General features: G+C 40.7%; 1 protein-coding gene across 8 annotated transcripts in view; it reads right to left on the minus strand.

Annotated features, from left to right (window-relative positions):
- Positions 1-2,364: 2,364 nt before the first annotated feature.
- Positions 2,365-21,735, minus strand: part of MAST2 (microtubule associated serine/threonine kinase 2) — a 172,939-nt gene continuing 153,568 nt past the window's right edge. For 7 of the 8 annotated variants that reach the window (XM_028733609.2, XM_028733614.2, XM_028733606.2 and 4 more), the window contains 13 exons: positions 21,242-21,374; positions 20,483-20,648; positions 20,151-20,252; positions 19,644-19,766; positions 17,386-17,495; positions 15,523-15,674; positions 13,794-14,080; positions 12,594-12,809; positions 10,850-11,076; positions 9,490-9,612; positions 9,062-9,198; positions 8,438-8,625; positions 2,365-7,987 (listed from right to left, as the gene is read on the minus strand). In XM_028733609.2, the coding sequence (XP_028589442.2) occupies positions 5,883-7,987; positions 8,438-8,625; positions 9,062-9,198; positions 9,490-9,612; positions 10,850-11,076; positions 12,594-12,809; positions 13,794-14,080; positions 15,523-15,674; positions 17,386-17,495; positions 19,644-19,766; positions 20,151-20,252; positions 20,483-20,648; positions 21,242-21,374 (4,069 nt within the window). In that variant the 3' untranslated portion in view covers positions 2,365-5,882. The remainder of the gene's footprint in view (positions 7,988-8,437; positions 8,626-9,061; positions 9,199-9,489; positions 9,613-10,849; positions 11,077-12,593; positions 12,810-13,793; positions 14,081-15,522; positions 15,675-17,385; positions 17,496-19,643; positions 19,767-20,150; positions 20,253-20,482; positions 20,649-21,241; positions 21,375-21,735) is intronic. The other variant, XM_028733611.2, reaches the window with a different exon arrangement.

The following is a 21,735-nucleotide window of genomic DNA, read 5'->3' on the forward strand; positions in this document are numbered from 1 at the left end:
ACTCTGCCACATCCCATGACATTTTGCAGTGTCAACAGCTACGCTTGATTTCCATTTGGTGTAGTAGTGCAGGCATAACAAAATATTGAATGTCTATTTGAGCAAGTAACCTACCGGTACCTTTGTTATTGCATATACACATATGTATTCAGTTTTTATGATAGTCAAAATAACAAATATTATTAAAATATTTACACTTGTACATTTTCTTTTGAATACTGGTTCTTTCTAAGATTATAATGATATTTACATATTGTTTATGAAGGGCTTCTTTATACAGTATTCAGTTTGGGTAATTACTATTTTTTCATGTATAAGACTAGGTTTTCCCCCTAAAAAATAATGTCAAAAATTAGGGAACATCTTATACATGGATACATCTTCCCCCATTTTCTTAATTCTGAGTCCCCCAAAATAGGGGGCGTCCTATACATGGGGGTGTCTTATAGACGGAAAAATACGGTATATTTTTAAAAAATTATAGTTTCCCTAAGGAAGGACCAGAGTGATCTGAAGCACATAGGACAATATTCTTTTTTCTACTGTGTGGTTTTTGCTCCTTTTCCTTACCTTTTGAAATGTGGCCTAGTTCCCAGGTGACATTGATCATAATCTCCATCATAGAGGCGGCCAGCACTGCATCCCTCACCTCAGCAGGTGTAACACGGCATAAAGCAGCAACTAGAGCTATGTCCCATCAAGGTGCTATAGGCCTCTCCTGCTTTCCCGCCTTTTTTAACCTCAGGGCTATCATGAGCAGTGTGGCTGCTTTGGCCCATTTATTCTCTACCTCAGTGCCTTACAGAGGCAGGCCAGGCCTATTGAAGCCTTTAGCCTTTCCTCTTCTGAGCAAACAGCTCTCAATTCCCTTCAGGAGTTGCAGGATAGGTGTGTGTAAAGAGACAAACAGCAGTGTGAAGGCCTTTCTATGTGGTGAAAAATATGCAAGCCATGCCATTGGTGAACCAAGAGCTAATATTGGGAGGAGGGACCACCTGCCTCCTAGAGCAGCTTGGAATCAGCCCCTTGTGGTTGTGCTTAAGATGGTCGTTAGCCTGCGTCTAGGCTGCATACGCAGGATACCTTTTGACCATATTTGAACCATGTGCCCCCCTTTGACCACATTTGAACCGCATGTGTGTCCCGCCCCCCAAAGAATTCTAGACACTGTAGTTTATCCTTCACCAAGTTACAATTCCCAGCAACCCTTAACAAAACACAGTGCCCATGATTCTTTGGGGGCAGGGCAGGGAATAAGTATAAAACATGCTTTAAAGCAATGTAAAGGCCCTGGTCCCCAGTTGCTTTACATCCAGAACAAACAGCTGGCTTACTTCATAAGAAGTTGGTGTCTGCTGAAAGCTGTAACTTCATTTCAGCATTATACGGATAGGAATAGCTGTTGTCTCCCTCCTCTCTTGAGCAAACAGTTCGCTTTCCCTCAGGAGGTGCAGGAATGGAATGTGGTAGGGGCTAAATTGTTGCACAGCGGCCTAAGCCTTTGCTGCAGGAACACAATGGAGAGAGGGTGATAGCTCCCAGGCACTGCCCTCTCTTAAGGTTTTTATAGCTCTACATTTATTTCTCATGTGGGTACATGTGTCTGGCTGTCTATATCACCACAAGACTATGGAATCGCAGAGTTCATTTTACATGATGCCCAAGCATAGTACTTGTATGGAAATACGTTACATATTAGTGGCAGGAAAGCATAGGATGACTGCTCAAATAAAACTGCACCCGCCACCCATGGCCATCTTCCCAAGCTGCTAGTATATTGAACTATGATGAAACAACTAGACTTCATGGAAGAACAGGAGTGAATGCAGGTGACCACTTACCAAGTGGTAAATTACCACAGTACATATAACACTGGCACGCAGTCTACAGTATCAAGAAGCAGTTGACATGAACATTGAAGTACATTATCAACTGGCAAGTCTTATATGCATCCACCCATTGGTTGCATTTGCATATCATAAAACAGAGTTAAGAGGGACCAATGAATCACAATACCTGGCTTAGTACTATGTTTGTTTTGCTCCAAACAAACCATGAAACAAAGGTTTCTTCTCGGCTTACCCATCGTGGTTTGGGGGAGGGGGAATTCACTGGCTCGGGCATAATGCCAAGCCAGGGATGGTGGTTTGTAGCTCCCATTAGGGGAGGAACTAAGTGGAAGCAATATTTGTGTTTACAGTAAACCATTAAATATAGTTTGCTACAACATGTGAACTGAACCACTGTAACAAAGCCCATTAGGGTTGTTGCAGGACACTCAGCATGGATCAAGCGAAACACAGGATTAATGCAACGTATCACAGGAAAACCTCTGAAGAGAAATAATTAAGAAATGGACACGGGTTTATGTAAAAAAAATGAAGTGTATTTCAGGAGTATTTGAACATCAACATGCAGGTACAACAGGAATAAAAATTATTGCACCTCTATTATGTGGCAATTGTTCAAGTTTCTAAAAACACTTATATCCCAACTTTATGTTTCTACTAGTCAGGTGCTGATTGGCACCAACTTGAAATTGAAGCCCATCTTGAAAGGTGGGCTCACAGCCTCCAGAATAACAAAAACCAAAACACAATGTAAACACACACACAGCTGTAAAATCACCCACTAGAAGTACGGCATCATCCTTCATGTCCAGTAAGAGAAAACTGGAGAAAGACACAATCCTCCCCACAGGAAGAAACAAACAAAAACCCCAAAGAACACCTTAATTCAGTGCTAATGAGGGAAAAAAGCCCCACAGGTCATTCCTTTTACCCTGTCTATGTTGAGTATTCTTCCGTAGCATAACAAACACCAAAAAGTCTTAGGCATTGTTCCCCAGGAGTGGTTTTTAGGCAAGGCGAAAGTCTAATATTTACACTTAATATCTATTTGATGGTTTTAGATGCACCATATAATGGTGTGAAGTATTGCTGAGAAATGCACCAGCTGGATATTGAAAGGTTTAAAGGCTGTATGAAGGAAACTAAAGTTGAAATTCTAGACACCAAACGAAAATAAGAGAAAGTGGGAAAGCAACTTGCTAAGGGGACTGTGTATATTGCATGCCTAAACAAAGTTATCCAATCACCCCCATTCATGGAACATCATGGAGACCAGTCTCAGCTAAGTGGATCAACACTGTATACATATAGTGGCTTAACTAGACTATAGTTATGCAAACACCTGTCTCCTCAACATGGTAACATCAGTTCAACTCTCATCACATGCTGCCTCCTTATAAGCACTTAAAAATATTAAGCCTAAGACCTTAAATTTTTCCCTCAGAAACATCATGATTGTCTGAACTCTTCAATATATATATATATATATATATATTAGATGTCCAAAGAATAAATCTGATTTACTGCCATGTGGTTTCGATGCAACGATTTTTTGTGGCCAATCATTTTTACTGAAGTGGGACAACAGTTACAGAATATATCAAGTAACATGAAAAATGAAGGCTTCTGCAGGCTTTAACAATTACATAGGTTTCCTGGTAATGGTAGAATGAATACATAAAAAGGTAATATATAAGTGGCATCTATACAGAAATGAGGTGGCCCAATATGCTTTATTTGGCTAAACTAGAGATATAAATCCTTTGGCTGCCTTTGTGTAAACAGATGCTACAAGGTATGTTTCAAGCTACATTATTCATCCCCGGGGCTCAAATTCACACAGTGTAAATCAATGCATTTAATATTTTTACATTATTCAAGTTAATGTGCATTTCTGAGTGGCTATGCCATCAATTCCCTTTCTCTAAATGTATGTATTCACTGAGGCCCCAGTTGCCTCAGTGATAGGCTGGTAAGATAAAGGTGTGGCTGGATGGAGGAAAGCCTAATGGTTTATTTTAAAAATGTTAATGCATAAATTTAGCTATTGTGCACTGGTGGCAGGATTAAAGAGATTAGCAGATCTTAAATCATTGTGGGGAACTACTATTGAAGTTTTGAGTACTGAAGCTTCAAGTTCTATATGAGAAAGCCAATGGATCTTTCTGCAGCATTACAACACACACACACACACACACACACACACACACACACACACACACACACTTCCCTTTATTACACACACAGGCTAATATAAAGAAAACCCCAAATCAAAAATAAATTGGTCCAAAACTAAAACCAAATAATTGGGTATGTAGTGGGGAGAATCAGGGAGTTTGGGCAAGACACACTTGAAATGAGATTATAATAAATTAAGGATTTAAGAGCATACTCCTAGTCAAAAAGTACACGTAGGCTCTGTAAGGAGAAATGGTGCAGGAAGAGCCTTCATATCAGAAACCTGGCTGAGCAATAAAGCTGTGCTGTAATGAATTGCAGCGCTTGCCCTGGAGAGCTATTAGTCAACATGTGATCACCTCTGTAGGTAGAACAGCAGACTATGCAAATAATTACTTTCTCTGCTCACACAGACACACACAGATGCATTCTGTTAGGCAAGGCTGTAAGTATTGTGGAGTTTATGGAAATAGTTACTTTTGCCTATAAACTGTAATTAGATTCAATAAGTAATATACTTGAAATGCTGCTGCTAGTGCTATACTGTATGTATCAGTGCAGTATCATAGACTCAGATGTCTTTAAGCAAAAAGCACCAACTCATGTTGAACTTTCAAAAACATTCAAAAGGTTACTTAGAAAATATAGACATTTAAGAAAGGTAGAAGGTGGATTAAACAATGGAAGGGACCGTTGAATTATAATAAACTTTCTATATGACTGAAGGGTCAATTTACTGAATTACCTACTTACACTTGGGAAAGAGACACTAATGCTAACAGGACTATTTCACCTAGACACGGTTTGGTCTTAGCTGCCTCCTGATGAATCAATGAAGATCACTTCTCTCACTCACAAAGTCAAATGAGAACACTTCACTGGATTTTAACTTTCGTCCACAACAATCAAGATAGCTCCATAAGACTGGGGGTGTGATAGTCCCAAATGTTTGCCTCTCACAGCAACATGTCAGTAAAGTAAATTAGCTTAGGTTGCTAAAGCAGGGGTGGGGAACCTGTGGCCTCCAGGTGTTATTGGACTGCATCTCCCATCAGTCCTAGCCAGCATGACCAATAGTCAGGGATGATGGGAGTTGTAGTTAGCAATTAGTGAAAGCCTACAGGCCCCTTACTCCTGAGTTAGCATAACTGAAGCACCATGTGCCTCTTTTGAGGTTACTGACTACTTTGAGCAAAAAGGATTAAAAATTCTAAAAAGGGAGAAAAAGAAGTAATCTTCTTTTAAATCAAAGCCTTTTTAAAAACAAAAACAAAGATAAACTAAAGATTTTATTTTGCCGTTTTGCTTAACGTTCTTTTTAAAAGGAGGGTATTGCCCCATTGCACAAGCTGACACAAGGTTTCCTCACAGATATACATAAATTGGACGTCTATGATATGTAAGAAAATATGTGAGGTGGCATAATGATTCAGAACAGTCTGCCATCAAAAGTGTTTATTTTAATCCTTGCCAACTTAAAAGACATGACCTAAAATTTTGGAAACAAGGACTAAAATTTGGAATTTGTGCTCAAAATGTGCCATTTCCAAGTGAGTGGTCTAATTTGGCAAATGTAATTCCCTGGAATTTTGAAAGAAAATAGATATTTAACAGAATGCTTCAAATTTAGGGCCAAAAATGTTGGGGGGGGGCGGAGTTTGGAAATCATTTTTTTAATCTTGCTTTAAAGATACCCTGCTAAGAGGCATCAAACGCTGAGTACAAAAATAGAATTGCAAGAATGAAAAAGGCAAGAGTGTGAAAACACAAATCAACAAAAAAAGTTGCACAAGTTTTGTGTTTTATATTTGTGTTCTACTAATGTTGTCTTTGCTTCTGAATGTAGATATGTTGCTATGTTTTCTTCACGACGTCACCATCTGACAACAGGAAGTCTCTTGTTTGTGATTGACCTCCAGCCTCTCCGATTTCTCCTGGCATCAGAGCAGTTTCCTTTTTGGAATTCTGGCTAGAATCTGGTCCAGATGAAACCCCTGTGCTCTGCCTTGCTGTGCCATCTGCCTGTTTTTCAGGTGGAGGCAATTGCCACCTGTCCTCCAAAATTTCAGGTACCTTAGAATTACCAGTCCCTGGCTTCTCTTTTGCTCCCACTGAACACTCTGGCTCCAAAGACTCTGCTAGGCTTTCGGACCCAATATGGGAACCACATATTTTAATGAGACTACCTATGCTGAAAGGTTTGGCTGTTACTGGGCCTGGGCCTTCCTTTAGTGTTTCCTGCATTTCTTCCTTTGGCATACTCTCTTTCATATGAAACAGTTCCTTCGGGGGGAACTCTTCTCTTGTTCTTTCTAGTTCTCTTGAGCCAGATACGTTAATATTTCCTGGGCCCAACATGCCTTTTGCACCTATTGCTAAAGGAGCTGGGCAAACTGATTTTCCATTTTCAGCTGCTGCATCAAGTGTGAGACTTGGTCTTCCTATAGGACAACTTAAGTTTGTATCACTTGTATGAATTTTGTGTTTTGAAACTAATGTGGCAGATGACAAACCTTGTGATTCTTCGGCATCAGGAGACCTTTGTGAAGATGTTTTGCCACTGCTTGTCAGGTTCGGAATACTGGTGCTTTCCTTGACAGACTGGGCTTCCTGTTTCTGAGGTGCATCTTTGCAGTCCATTTGGCTTATTAGTGGAAGAGAGCTTGTGCTAGTTGTGCAAGTAGATGAAGAAAGTGCTAACAAAGGCATAATATCATGAGACAACACATAAGCAGTTTCTGTAGAAGCAAATTCCTTCAGGTTATCTTTGCCACTTGCCAGCCCTGAACAGTCACCTTGACCGAGCTGCAGATATCTCACTGGTAGGCACTTCACCTGCTCTGGGCAGTCTATGCTTTCCTGGATAATCAGAGTTTGTTTAGGGTCCTCAGCATCTTTGAAACAGGCACATTTCTGATTAGCAAGTTTGAGAGTATTGCCTTGTCCTGACTCTAATGGGGTTTCAGAATCTGTTAGCTTAATTGCTTCACAGTCACCAAATTTTTCAATAGGAGAAGTTCTCACACAAACTTCAGATTGTGACTCATCTATACCGGCCAGTGGTGTCCTTGCAACATCCTTTGGTTGGTGTTGATCCACCCCTTTCTGCAAACTGACAGTTTTTGGTTCCTCAGGAAGAAATGCATCGTCCTCCATACTGTCTTTGCTTTCCAACTTGGAAGAAACCTTCATATCCTCGGAGAAAGGATCAGAAACTTGGTGGTCTCTACTGAAGGCTGGCCTGTCCATTTTCTTCCCATCTTGACTATCTTCTGATCCTTCGTCAGTTTCATCTTCAGAAGAATCTACTTCTGTGATGGCCTCCTGCTTCTGTAGAGACTCCCTTCGCTCCACCCTATCGTGCCGAATAGGTCCCAGTTTTCTGGAAGAAGGTTTCTGCAGGGTCCCTTTTTCTGCAAGTCCAACTTTGCCTCCAGTTGTTTCACTCATGGATTCCTGCCAACTTTGGAGGCCAGGATCTCTCTGGAGCATCTCCTTTTTGAATTCTGAATGGGAGATGTCCAAGCTATGCTTGCGCGAAGACGACATCTTTTTTTCTGAAGAGAGAGAGGAGGTAAGTTTTTCAGCTGACTGGACTCTCTTCAGCAAAGGGGATCTTGGTGGCTCAGCACTCTTGGGCCTTGAAATCTGCCGGACAAGAGGTGGGGAGGAGTGTAACTTGACAGGAAATGATTGCATGATGCCTGAACTGCCAACTGAATGCCCTGGCAAAGGAGAAGGGGAGCGCTGAGGCGACGTAGACTGTGGGGTTGGCGAGGGAGTGTGAGCTAGTGGTGAGAGAGGAATGTTCCCTGCAGATTTACGTCGTGGAGATCGATATTGCCGTTGAAGCTTTGGTGCTAGTCCATGCAAAGAGCTGGGTCGGATATGTCCCGAACTAGCAGGGGAGTTGGGAACACTCGAACTAGGTGAACTGCTCTGAGAAGAGTTTCCACCAACTGTGAACATAAAAAAGTAGGATATTTTTAAAAAGCATGGAAATACATTGAGAAACATTAGGAACTGCTATAATAAGAGTATCACATTTGAAATAAGTTGGTTACTGCAACCTGGCAAAGGTGGGGTTGAATTTAGGCAGTTGTGGCCCACTGCAACAGAAAATATCAGTCACCTACACCCTGTCTCAATTGTGCTGCTTTCACCCACTATTTTCTACACCACATTACAATTTTTGGTGCTTGGCCACAACACAGTGAGAGAATTCAAGTTACAGCAATCAAACCCTTTCACCTCTTCCAAGAGGTTCATGCTTCACTTTGGGAACCCTGATAGTTTGTAAGACATGTCTCCTTGTGCCCTTCAGGCTGAGAAAATGCTACATTATTACTACCAAGTCCGAAAGATTTGCTTAAGGTCTGCCACTCTCTACTCCCTGCTTCCCCTTTTACCTGAATGTGCAGACTCAGGAGTAGATCGGTAACTCTGTGTTGGTGAACGAGGGGAGAGGTTGTGAGTAGGTGAACCAGGAACACTCTCTCCAGATGACAGAGAACGGTTGAGAGAAGACAAACTCCTGCTGGTGTGAAGCAGAGAAGCCTGCTTGGTAATCTTCCTGAATAGAGAGCTCTTCTTCTTACTGAGAAAGTGAAAGTGAATACTATCATTATTTGTAAAAACAAATAGGATCAGCATCTTTGATATGCATCTTTTCCCAGCGAAAACTTGGATCCAGCAGAGACTTCTATAGGCAGGGTGCAGGGGGGTGGGCAAATTTTGCCGGTTTCCCTTTCTCCCTGCAACCCTACCCTGTGCTATTCCCATGCAGAGGACCCTACAGGCATCCAGAGTAGATTTTTAAAAGGTGCAGAAGGAGGCAATTCTGAGACCACCGTGTTCATAAGCAGGAACTTCACTTACGGAACTCTGGGTGCAACCCATAGCTTACTAAAATCGTTTCTCACTGTGTAATTCTTGTGATATAAAACATTCACTGGCAGAAGATATTTCTGCAGTTTTCCTTGGCAACTGCTATCAGAGCATAATTTCATTTCCTAAGAGAAAGTATCACTAACCTTTCCTGTCCATCTTTTGTTTTGCTCTTCTTGTTCCTCCTTGCCATCTTTGATTTATAGCTGGCCTTCCGAGCTGGCCCCACTTTAATTGATGTGTTCTCAAAAGGTGTAGTAGATATGGACACTTTATTTCCACTCTGCCAGCAAGAAAACACACACACACATTTTACTTATCTCTTTATCTCTCGTGAGTATTTTGGTTGGGCTGGATGTTAGAGCAACATATAAAAGCAACATAGACTAAAATCATCAGCAAGATAAAGCAAACGAAAGTCTGGGGAAATAAAGGGTATCTGTCAGACACCAAAATGACACAAATGGATACTCCAGGAGAACCTCATTGGGGGAAGCATCCCTTTTTTTATTAAGTATTTATGTTTATGCACATTGCACTTGTTGCACAGCACGTGTGTATACTCCATCTTTACCTTCAAGACCAACTCCACCACTTCAGTATGAACCAGTCCATGTACAGGCTCTCCATTCACATGGGTTATCAAGTCCCCTTCTCTCAGACCAGCCTCACTTGCAGGGCCACCTTCTTCTACATGCTGACAATATAGAGACAATACATCAATTTCAACAAACAGAATCATCTGCTCATGTTATCTGCCCCTCAACTCTACATACAAACCAGTCTCAGAATTTCCATGCACTATATGCTAGAAGGCTCACTACCAAGTTTTTCATTTGGACCTCTGTGAAGATATAAATGAACTGCCTCATACCAAGTCAGGCCGCTGGCTCATCTAGCCCACTCGTCTATCTAGTGTACGTTCTCTGGGGTCTCAGGCAGAGGTCTTTCTCAGCTTATCTACCTAACTGGAGATGTCAGGGACTGCACCTGGGGCCTTATAGCTGCATGGCATGTGGTGTGGTTCTGCTACTCATCTCTAAGTTATTAATAATAATTTCTCTCCCAATACAAATAGTTATGAATATTTATGAGTCAAGATGGGTAAACAATCAATTGCAACCATGAAAACAAACAACCCAAATGATGACGTGTTCAATTTGTGGCATGTGATCCTGTGCCTTATGACAGCTAAGTCTTCTACATAATGTAGTCCTTGTCAAGGTCAAGCAGAATAAGTATCAGAAGCAGATTTACAAAAGCAATTATTCTATTCCATATTATTATTGTATCACTGATAATTAGATTCAAACAATAATCACCGTTTTGATGAGGAAACCTTAAGTGATGTCTATAGGGAAATTGGGGCACTCTTTCCCCTCCCATTTCTTTTTTTTCTTTTTAACCTGTGAGCATCATGCAATTAAAACTGAGAAACATTCTTTGTGGGGAATGGCTCTGGCAAACAATCGCATATAAACTTCAAAAAGAGAACACGTATACAAGACAGGCTGTCTGAGAATACGGGTGAAGGAGAAACAGCAAGCACACACAGCAAGCCCCTTGTATAATTCACAGCTGAACTGAATTCCAAATCCCTAGTCAATTCAGTGGGAAGACAGTGATGCTTTAAGACATGTAATCAACTCCAGGCAGATGTGTGAAAAATCCTAAGGGAAGGAGATGATCCGAAGCAGACCATCATTGTCAACACAGCTCAGAAGGAATTAAATGTAATTAACCCAGGGGTTACAACTCTGATAGAGAGCTTCCCACCCCCCACCCAATATATTTCTGTAGAAGAGAGACACCATTTCCGCATTGATTCTGGGAAGAGCCAAGGAAAAACAAGGGGTTTTATTGGGCCCAGTTAATTAAAGGTTCTTTCCAAATTAGGCTATAAGCGAGTCATATCATGACTGAGACGAACGTACCCAGACCATGTGTTGCACTGTGTAGACATCACTGTTCCCCATGTAGACTCTAATAGCACGAAGTGTGAAGCCGTATTTCTTCCCAGCTCGGTGGATGATGATTGGTGGTTTGGGATTCATGACAGCAGGAGAAAAGTCCCGACTTGGAGATGAGTCTCTTGAAGATGGATTGGAGGAGAGAGAATGAGGTGACATTGGACTGGCCAATGGAGAACACGTATGGTGCTCTACATGAAAATAAAGAAGGACTGCAAATTAGAAAGCCTGGTTTTCATAAGAAAATACAATGTGCATTAAATTATGAAAGCGGAACAAAATATCTTGATTTGTAACACTTGTAGAATTATAGCACTTGCATTTGAAAAAGCCTAGTGACACTTGATTCCTCTTTTCTTGGCCATTGAAAATATGCTTTAACAAATCAACATCAGAGAAATGGAATATCAGGATTGTGCATTACTTGTCACCACTAACCTAGCCAAGTTATTCTCTTATTCTGTAACTGACCTGTAAGCATGTCCTAAAAAATATTCTGATTTCAGATCTGAAGCTATGGGTTTTTCTTCTTCTATAAAATCACCTGTCTCAAAAGGAGTGATTTGACAGGCTTAACATGACCAAGAGGTTGGAGCACCTTCCTCATGAAGAAAGCCTGAAGTGTTTTGGCTGTTTAGTTTGGAAAAATTACAGAAAGCATGACAGAAGTTTAGAAAAATATTAATGGTATAGAGAAATGTCTCATATAAACAAACAGACCCTAGGAACATGAAATGAAACTGATGGCCACTTGAATCAAGAGTCAGGACATTAAAAAGAAGCACTTTTGCACACTGCCCATAAATAAGCCATTTAATACCATAGGACGATGTGGGATTAAGCAACTTCATAAAGGATATTCATCCACAGCCACTGGCTGTGAACTGAATTGCCATATTCCCTATTCACTGTATAACCACACTGTCTAGTATACCAGACAATGGGAGCAAACAGCAGATGGTCATGGTTAAGTAAATGGGAAATATTGGCCCACACTGACTCACTTCTGGACATAAAATGCTGAACTTGACCACAGAAATGAACCAATACTGTCTATGGCAGGCAATGAGAAAAAGGCCAACCCCGCACAGCGAATTTTACCCATTTGAAACTCATTCTGTTGACTTAAGTAGTGAATTCACCCACAGCTTGTTCTTTCAATGAATGTTAGAGCTAATGACATGCCGAGAGCAGTGCACAACTCCTTAAGAATGAGCCGTCAGGAGAGGGTTATATGCAAATAGCTGCCTAGGGCCATATTGCTGCCACATTGAGGTTAGATTTCTATGGTTCAAATGAACTTAGTAACTTGATCCATTGCAGCATTTTTTTTGCACCATCTCAGCTGTTCATGAAATTCTTGAAATGCAGTAAAGTCGTTAGATGCCTGCACAGCTACAAGACACCTACATTTTTCTCATGCTTGCAATTTTAACATGCTGCTCCATAAACATTTACAAACAAAAGAAGCTGCATTTTAAGAAACTATAATAAAATAGCTTATGGAAGATGCAGTTAAAAAGCTGACAAATAAATTGCTGTCCTTGATATATAATTGTGTTATAAATGGCAAATCTTCACCGCCAGAACAACATGATTTTAAATGAATCTTGGCCCAACTTGAAATATATAAAGGTATTACTTCAAGTGCTTAAAAGTCCTCTGGTTTTAAGCAAGTCACCCAAATAATACTCTTTCCGTATCTTACCTGAAGGAATTAGGAGAGAGAGGGCTGTGGCCGATGCTGACTTAATCACTTTATTAACAGGACGTGTGGTCCGTTTTTCCCCAGACTCCCCAGAGAGTAGCCTATGTCGGGCTCGCCGCACTGCCAAGTCACTTGTGGCTTTAGGAGTAGTAAACTCTGGGCCCTCGTTGCTATTACTGCGAGTGCACTGATCAGAGAAGTCTGTAGTGCTTCCAGCTACAGTATCAATTAAAATAGATTAGAACCATAGGGAATTTCTAACAGTCTGTTCCCCTGCAGGCACGTATATGAAATCAAAGTCATGTTTACACACAGCCCGACAGTGAACTTTCCTCAGAAGCAAACCCAAGCCCTGAAGCCTTATTTATAGATGCATTTAACTAGGGGTGTTATAATCTCAACAAAATTACCATGTTTTCCTTCTGCTACAAAAACACATAATTAAGCCAAAGAAACTTCACCCCAAACACCCTGAATAAAGCTAACTCTGCTACTGTGTTGGAAGTAGCAGAAGTCTGAGATTTTTTGGAGGGAGGGGTGGTATTAAAGATCCAAACAACATGATGAAAAAAGAAGACCAGTTAGTCTACCAACAAAAGTTGGGGACAAAGACCACAACCTGTTTGTTTGCTACTTCTAAACAAGATGTTCTGTATTCTAGAAGGCATTACGAGATAGCTTTTAATATTTTAACATGGACCCAACAAAAAAGCAGTCCAGCTTTTTTACGGTTCCAAAGTGAAGCCAGCTGTTGGCCTTGTGGATCTGTGAAAACTTGAGTAACAAGCTTCTTGAGAAACAATCTCCTTACCTGCAACAGGTGAGCAAGACTGCAACTCCCTGCCAACCAGGTCTATCTATATCACCTCAGAGAGATCACTGGACATCTATGTGTGGGTTAACATCTGAATATGGTTTATGAATGTAAAATCCAGTGCATGTAGTGCCAAATTGCATTGTTGATCCCCAGACTGTGTGTGTGGTATCACCCACACTGTTCGGATCTATGTGACATTTATGCACATACTCCCTGTTCAATATGACGCCTATGCATAGAGGCCTAACAGAACAGAAGCATCCAGGGAGGCAAAATCTTTCTACCCCATATTGTGTAGGGAGATGTTTAGAATGACGTGCCCAGATAACAATAAGCTTAGTGCACCTAGCGGAGACAATGCTTCCATCTTGAAAGGCACATACCTGTCAGTGTTGAGCTGCTTATATTACTGACAGTTGAAGAGGGTGTTTTTAACCCATCCTCATCATCCAGTTGTAGTTCTCGCTCCACAGGTTGTTCTGGAATTGGAAGAGGGTGGCTTTCCCGTGGCTGCGTCCCATCCAGCTGTTTCTTTTTACCTTCTTCCTCAGCTGAAATGGCAAAGCGGGGCATGTCTAGAAGCCCAGAGCATCGCCGGCGGACAGTCAGAGGTGGACTGGAGTCACTCTCTGTGTGAGAGGATTCAGACACTGAGAGATGTTTACGCAGTCTGGGGGGAAGAGAACAAAACGAACCCCAGATAATTTATTTTTCAGGAAGTTGGTGATTTCAAGATGCAGCTACTGTTAATGATATACAAGCATAATAAAGCAAAAGTCAAGAATGAGCGATCTAGTTGGAGCAAACTTTGACATGCTTATAAAAAAGGCAAGATAATTTGGTGCTATGATTTGTTAATCAAAGTGATGGTATTTCAAGTCAAGACAGAACTGAAATTAGATGATTTGAAAAGACTAAAAAGCCACTATTGAAGCCACAAATTTCACAAATATGTTAGGCAATTTATCAAAACTTTTAATCTCAAACACCCCACGCTCCCTATCAATATAGGTAGCTGTGGTTGCATTTCTTTCTATTTTTCAGTACACCAAAACCAAAGTATAAGTGGATATTATATTTAGAAATAAAGCTTTCAGAAATCTAAAACCTTTTATACAGAAATTTTATATACCAATCGCAGAAGAATTGATATAGCACGATTTGAGGGTTGTACTCTATATTCCATTATCTCAGTAAGGCTAGGAGATGGTTTCACTTGCCTAAAAGTCACATTTTGAAGCAGAAACGTACCAGCTACGGTAATTCCTCATACTCTTTGACACTATGCTACATAGCACTACCAATGAAAGATCCAAGTGAAGCAATTATTTGCATTGAGTACAAGTCATAAACTACTGTTTTTCCATTTAGTATCAAAAAAGGGGAAGGCATGATTAATGGCCACAATAGCTGTATATATGTTTCCTCCCCACTCTTACTTTTAAAGAAATCATTCCTTTCAGCCAAATTAAGCATTTTGGTAGTTGAGTGAAGGCATTTTATTTTGATAGAACAGTTTTTTGGAGAGCAGTTTAAAAACAATATTTACTGAAACTGCATATTGCTTTCCACTATCACTGAGATTTAAGCAGAATATACAGAATTGCAGCTTGAAATATTAAGCTACCAAGTCCACAATTTAGACGTGTATTAGAAGGGAACATTGGTATTCAGCATAATCAAAAGTACCAATACATTTCTTTAAATACATGACTGTAAAAACCTCTACACTGGCACTTTATTTGGATGTTCATGTGAGCATGCCTTTCAGACAAAAGGTAGCCAACGTGGTGTCTGTCATTCAGATGATATGGAGTACAATTTCCATTAGCCTGAGCCACCACAGTCAACTGTCAGAGATAAGACGAGCTGTGGCTCACAACATCTGGGGAGCACTGTGTTGATTAAGACCCCTCACAAAATACTTTTTTGCTTAACAGTAAAACTCGTTGCATTATATTTGTTGTGATAAAAGTGTGGCAATGCTTCATGGAATATTAGCATATTATGAAGTTTATCTGTTCATACACTGCTTCTTTGCCCCCACAAACATTATTTTAATCCAGAGGCAGGGAGAAAAAGTAAAGGACACCTAGCATTTGTTACGCTCACATTTCAGGAGACCCAATCACCCAGCTGCGGTCTCGACACTTCAGGCCAAGGCTTTCTAGTCTGTCATCTTTTTCCTCACTCAGGCTACGCTTGGTAGGCGGCGGCGTTTTCCTCTCTTCATGGATGGAAAGACGTTCCATACTGCTGTACACCTATAGGTACAATCAAACTGTATATTAGAATGACAACGGTCACTGATAGACTCTTTAAATCACAGGATATTTCAGAATTCCAATTTTTAAACTGAAAAGATGGAATTGGCAATGTCCTTTAATTATCTGCTGAAGCCAACAAAAAGATGTAGGTGCCCACAAATTGCTGTTATTTCTGTAAAGTGATTTTAAGTTCTATGCTTGCAACAGAGGTTTTGGAAAACAAAGCTTCACCAGTTTAATTAATGGTGAGGGTGTTAAGATTTCCAACCCCAGAGATAATCTATTTCTAGAAATTCTGTAGTACAAGCTTAACCAAGAGAGATTTTTTAAAAAAAGAAATCCTACACCCTACTGACTAATTTGCTTAGTCAATCATGCCTCAACAACTGCTTTACAATGACATTTTAAATCATTGAACAGTTAACAGGAGAGAGAGAGAAATCTGTGTTTATAAGACTGAACTCAACTGAGAACCTGATTTGCATATGAGACTGATGAAAGCAACATTATTAAAAATTCACAACATCAACAGGATAGCTATTAATAAATTATCTGGATGAATTGTCAGACAACATTTTCAAACTATAATGAGCCTTTCGTGCCACCCACATGATGAATGCTGTATTATTTTTCAGAGCTCAAGACACAGGCATGGCTCCATCAGCTCAGTTTTGCACTGTGTCCCCCCAAATACTGCATCTGTACCTCATTTTGTGCCTCATCACTGAGTATTCTGGTTCAGAAGTCAAATTTCAAAATCCATTTGGATTTTTCTAGAGAGCTCCTTGAGCAGGACATAAGGCGCAGGCATTCTGCTCATGCCTATTAGTATTGCTAATTACTAAGCAACCATCATGTTCTAGGACCTTTTCTGAAAATCCTGCTACGAATTTTCAATTTCCTCCTAACGTCTTGTATATTCTTCTACTGAAATAATTCCCAAAACAGGCCTGCTTAAGTGTGTCATCTCTAACAAGTTCCTACCCCCACAAAAGTTGACAGAGCAGGTATGTTGCTCTGTGGTTAATTCAATCCCATCAATCACAGCACAGAACTCTGTTGGGCCCAGAGTCCATTTACAAATGGGCAGCTCTTGTACAGGGAAGTAATTACAGTGGTGCCTTGGTTCTCAAACACCTTGGTATTCAAACAACTTGGAAGCTAAAACTGCAAACCCGGAAGTAAGTGTTCCAGTTTGCGAACTTTTTTCAGAAGCCGAATGTGCTCCGTTTTGAGCGCCACAATTCCATTTTGAGTGTTACTCTGAGTTCTGTCTGTTTTGCTATTTAGTTTGCGTTTTTGTTTTTACGGCTCTTTTGTTTTTGTTTTTGTGACTGTGTGGAACCCAATTCAGCTACTGATTGACTGATTGTGTGACTGCAGTACATTGTTTATTGCTTTCATTTTATGGATCAATGGTTTCATTAGATAGTAAAATTCATGTTAAATTGCTGTTTTAGGGGTTGTTTTTAAAAGACTGGAACAGATTAATCCATTTTGCATTACTTTATATGGGAAAGTGCACCTTGGTTTAGAAACGCTTTGGTTTTGGAACGGACTTCTGGAACGGATTAAATTTGAGCACCAAGGTACCACTGTACCTCCTAAACAGCCTAGCTTCCATGTAAGCTATAGAGATCATACAGCTGTTCATACTGTTTTGACCACAACAGAGTTCAAATCCCATCTATTTATTAAAAATATATACCTTGCTAAACCTTGGTGAACATGAGGAAAACTGCCTAAGTTCCACATGATCATCGTCATTCGTGTCATCCTCTTCCTCAGAATCTAAATGCTGATATCGCTCGGTGCGAGCTGCAAACGAGAACACAAAATTGAGGTCATGTATTCAACAGGCAAGGAACAGTTGGCACTCTTGGGATTTACAAATAAATATCCTACTTGAGATCAGGGACTTTCCTGAGATTCATCAATTATACAAGTGGAATATAATTTGGCTTGATTCTTAGATAGCAGTCATTTTTTTCTTTCACCATCAAATTTTCATTTCTCCTGGCCATAAGGTACACAAAGTTATCAAAACGAATTACAAAAGTACAGCTCTTTCAAACTTTTAAAACCAAAGATTCAGGCAGTTCTCCTGTCAGTCCACCATAACAATAAAAAGGCGGAGTTTCAATTATTAACATCATGGTTGTAGAAATCCTGTTAGCCTGGCTGTGAACATTCAAATTACTTTTAATATAGTTTTGCTACAGCAAGAGCAACTGAAGCTACTTTTACTGTTATACCTCTGTCACACTTGCTGAGTAAACAACAGATTGTCTGTTAGCTGCACTAATATTCACATCCTCAAGTAGCTGAGACAATAAATGTACTCAACGCATCTTGACAACAGAACGGTGGGACTGAAAAGTGATAACTTTTCTTAGCAGAAACCAATTCAATTGTAATTGGTAGTTTTCATAGCCATGATGGAACTTAATCATTGCATATAAGGAGCAATGGGCTAGCAAGACAGAATGACAATTAGTCTAATTTTAAATTCTAATTTTGAAACTGACATCTCAAAACAACAAACCAAAATACTTAATTGAGCTGCTTGATGCACATGCTGTGCTGCAGAAGCAAATAGAATCCACCTTTTCAGGTGCATATTGATTATAGTTGGCCTCAACACCAGCTGCATGCTGTATAGGAGACAGAAATGACAATTCCTATCTGGGAGGCTTAGTTTGAAAGAAAACCTGTACAGTGGTGCCTCGCAAGACGAAAAGAATCCGTTCTAGCGGTTTTTTCGTCTTGCGAAGCAAGCCCATTAGCGGCTAAGGGGATTAGTGCTATTAGCGATTTAGCGGCTTAGCGGCTATTAAAGGCTTAGCGGCTAAGCTGTTAAAAGGCTATTAACGGCTTAGCGGCTTTGAAAAGGGGGGGGAGCGGGGGGGAAGGGCGAGACTCGCAAGACGTTTTCGTCTTGCGAAGCAAGCCCATAGGGAAATTCGTCTTGGGAAGCGCCTCCGAAACGGAAAACCCTTTCGTCTAGCGGGTTTTTCATCTTGCGAGGCATTCGTCTTGCGGGGCACCACTGTATCTGGGTAAGGCAGACTTCTCAAGGCCTTTTGTCAGCTTTCTCAAATTCGAAGCTCTCTCTACAATAGTCTACAAATTGTCTTTTATTTTACTATGAGTAGTTTAGTGCAAACTTTATAGATCAGTATGTGCAACAGATCATCCTTAGTGGTCTTGCCTATTTTATAGCATTCTCCCTGTTACTACTTCATTTCCTCATATAACACCAACTTACAATGCACCAAGTTTTACTTTCAAATCCAATCCAACTAAAAGCTTATCATGAGTTTATCTGCACAATGCAGAAGAACCTTAATATAACTCAGACTTCTGAACATTACATTGGAATCCCACAATGACATTTTTTGCAAGGCGTAATGCAGTATGAGGGACGCGGGTGGCGCTGTGGGTAAAAGCCTCAGTGCCTAGGGCTTGCCGATCGTCAGGTCGGCGGTTCGAATCCCCGCGGCGGGGTGCGCTCCCGTTGCTCGGTCCTAGCGCCTGCCAACCTAGCAGTTCGAAAGCACCCCCGGGTGCAAGTAGATAAATAGGGACCGCTTACTAGCGGGAAGGTAAACGGCGTTTCCGTGTGCTGCGCTGGCTCGCCAGATGCAGCTTCGTCACGCTGGCCACGTGACCCGGAAGTGTCTCCGGACAGCGCTGGCCCCCGGCCTCTTGAGTGAGATGGGCGCACAACCCTAGAGTCTGTCAAGACTGGCCCGTACAGGCAGGGGTACCTTTAATGCAGTATGAGGCTGTATGAGTGATTTCTGAATCAGAAGTTTGAATGGGTTTTGTCTGAAAGCTCAAAATATGCTCATAACTCCCTTTCATTAACAGGTTTGCAAGCTACTCACGTGCACATCTTAATACACAATATTAACAATAATACTGAAAATCATCTACAGTTAACAGTCAACTTTTCCCCCTTACTGTCAAAGTAGCTTGTGTCATCTTCCGATTCTAACTGTGGAATAAATTCTGCCTTTTGTCGGAGTAATCCATTCCAGTCCAAATCCTTGAAGAATCTGTGTTGCTTCACCTCAAAAGCACTCCCTGAAATGACAACATTGTTAGGAATTCTTAAACCATGTCATAGTAAATGAAGCCAGGAAGTCTACCCTTCGAAAAATGTTTAAACATCAGTCTACTGTTAGAACAAAGTAGAGCTCAACTGCAAGACCCAATTGCTATGATGGGAACAAGTCAGGGAATGGGGGGGAAATTGCACCATTCAGCTCTTGCTCCCCATTTGTAAGGACATATTTCTGCTGCAGAACCCTATGCACTTTTAATGGCCATTCTGCCAAAGACTGAGGAAACAGCAGATCACTGAGAAGGTTAACTGCATGGTCACCATACTCCCCCCTTGCAATTAGCAGGTTTGGGGGTTATATTTCAGAGTTTCCCACAACCGTTTTGATAAAAATGAGTTTGTACCTGTTCCCAGCCTTTCCATAGGATTTTGTCGGAGAAGTTTACCGATGAGGTCCTGCGCATCTAGTGGTAAAGCATCATCTCCTTCTGGCCAAGCAATTTCATCTATATAAATTAGTTTGATAGGATTAGAATAGAAAAATGCAGTATTCTGCTCAAGGAATGAGACTTTTATTGCCTTCTCTGCCCCCTACAAAGATGCAGCTTTCTGTGCCCTACAAAAGCTGTTCCTGCAGGGTCAGTGGAACTTCCCAACACCTCCTGAGCCAAATAAGTAGGCTTGGAGCCAAATACAGGGAGACAACACTTTTTGCTTATAAAGGTAGGACACATACCATGGATAACTTGTCCAAATAATTCTTCCGGTGTGTCGCCAAAAAAAGGAACGCAGCCAACTAGAAACTCATACAAGATTACTCCCATGGCCCACCAATCCACAGGCTTTCCATAACCCTGCCGCAAGATCACTTCTGGAGCAATGTATTCTGGAGTCCCACACACCTGAACAAGAGGGGGGGGGGGGTAAATGAACTATTGCATTCAAAATCACTCTTGTTCCACATAACTCATGAATGAAGTTTATCTTTCCTACTGGAAGCATCCCAGAGAATGGAACTTCATATTAGCAAACTTAAAACCCCACACCAAAGCCAATTAGGAGTTACAAAGTTACTGCAATTATCCTGAGACGGTTCAAAAGATTTTAAAAACAAAACTTTTGTCCTTTTATATTGAAGCTTTCTTCATAAATAAAATGCATCCATGAAGACAACTCATATTTCTGTTTTATTTCATTAAGAAGTCCAATAGTGCCACGGCTTTGAACAAATTATATAAGGATTTTTAACTTTCAAATGTTCAAAGATGTACACAAGGGTCATCAGCATGAATGTAGCTTTGCAGTCCAAATGGAACTGTATCTGTAACTGCCCTATACTTAGGGATCTTTAATAAATATGGATTTTATTATACCACCTGTGGATCAAAGAGATACGTGTCACAAAACCTGCAGGGCACATACTTGCTACTGGCTTCCTTAAAGAACAGCATGTGCCGTTATTTATAGATGTTTCAAAAAGAAAACTTCAAAGTACCTGCTTATCCAAGAATTCTCTGGCATCTTTCTCAATGTGTCCTTCATATAGGTTGGTTGTCAAGCTCATTAAGCCAATTTTAGAGAGGCCGAAGTCTGTCAGCTTGATGTGACCCATCGATGTTATGAGAAGACTGAAGCAAAAATAGGTAAGTGTTACTGAAAAGTAAAGCAAACTAAAGTTTTATACAATGTTATACTATTTATGATCTACCAAAACACTTGATAAAATGTCCTTAATTTATAGTCTTGACTGCCACATAGTATAGAGGCAAACTGCCACAGGCAGAGAATTCTACAGATATACTCTTTTCCACAATGAAGGCACGCTCTTAAGTGAGGAAACACTGATCAGGGCTTCTCATACTGATCTCAATGTGATGACTTTCAGGCTACACAGGACTGTAAAGATCAGCATGAGTATCTTTAGCTGGGCATGAAAGTGATCAGCAACATTTTAATGTCTTACTGATTCAGTTCTGAGCAACTTTGTAC

Source organism: Podarcis muralis, chromosome 5 (assembly GCF_964188315.1).
Source record: "Podarcis muralis chromosome 5, rPodMur119.hap1.1, whole genome shotgun sequence".
In the NCBI taxonomy this organism is placed as follows: Eukaryota; Metazoa; Chordata; class Lepidosauria; order Squamata; family Lacertidae; genus Podarcis; species Podarcis muralis.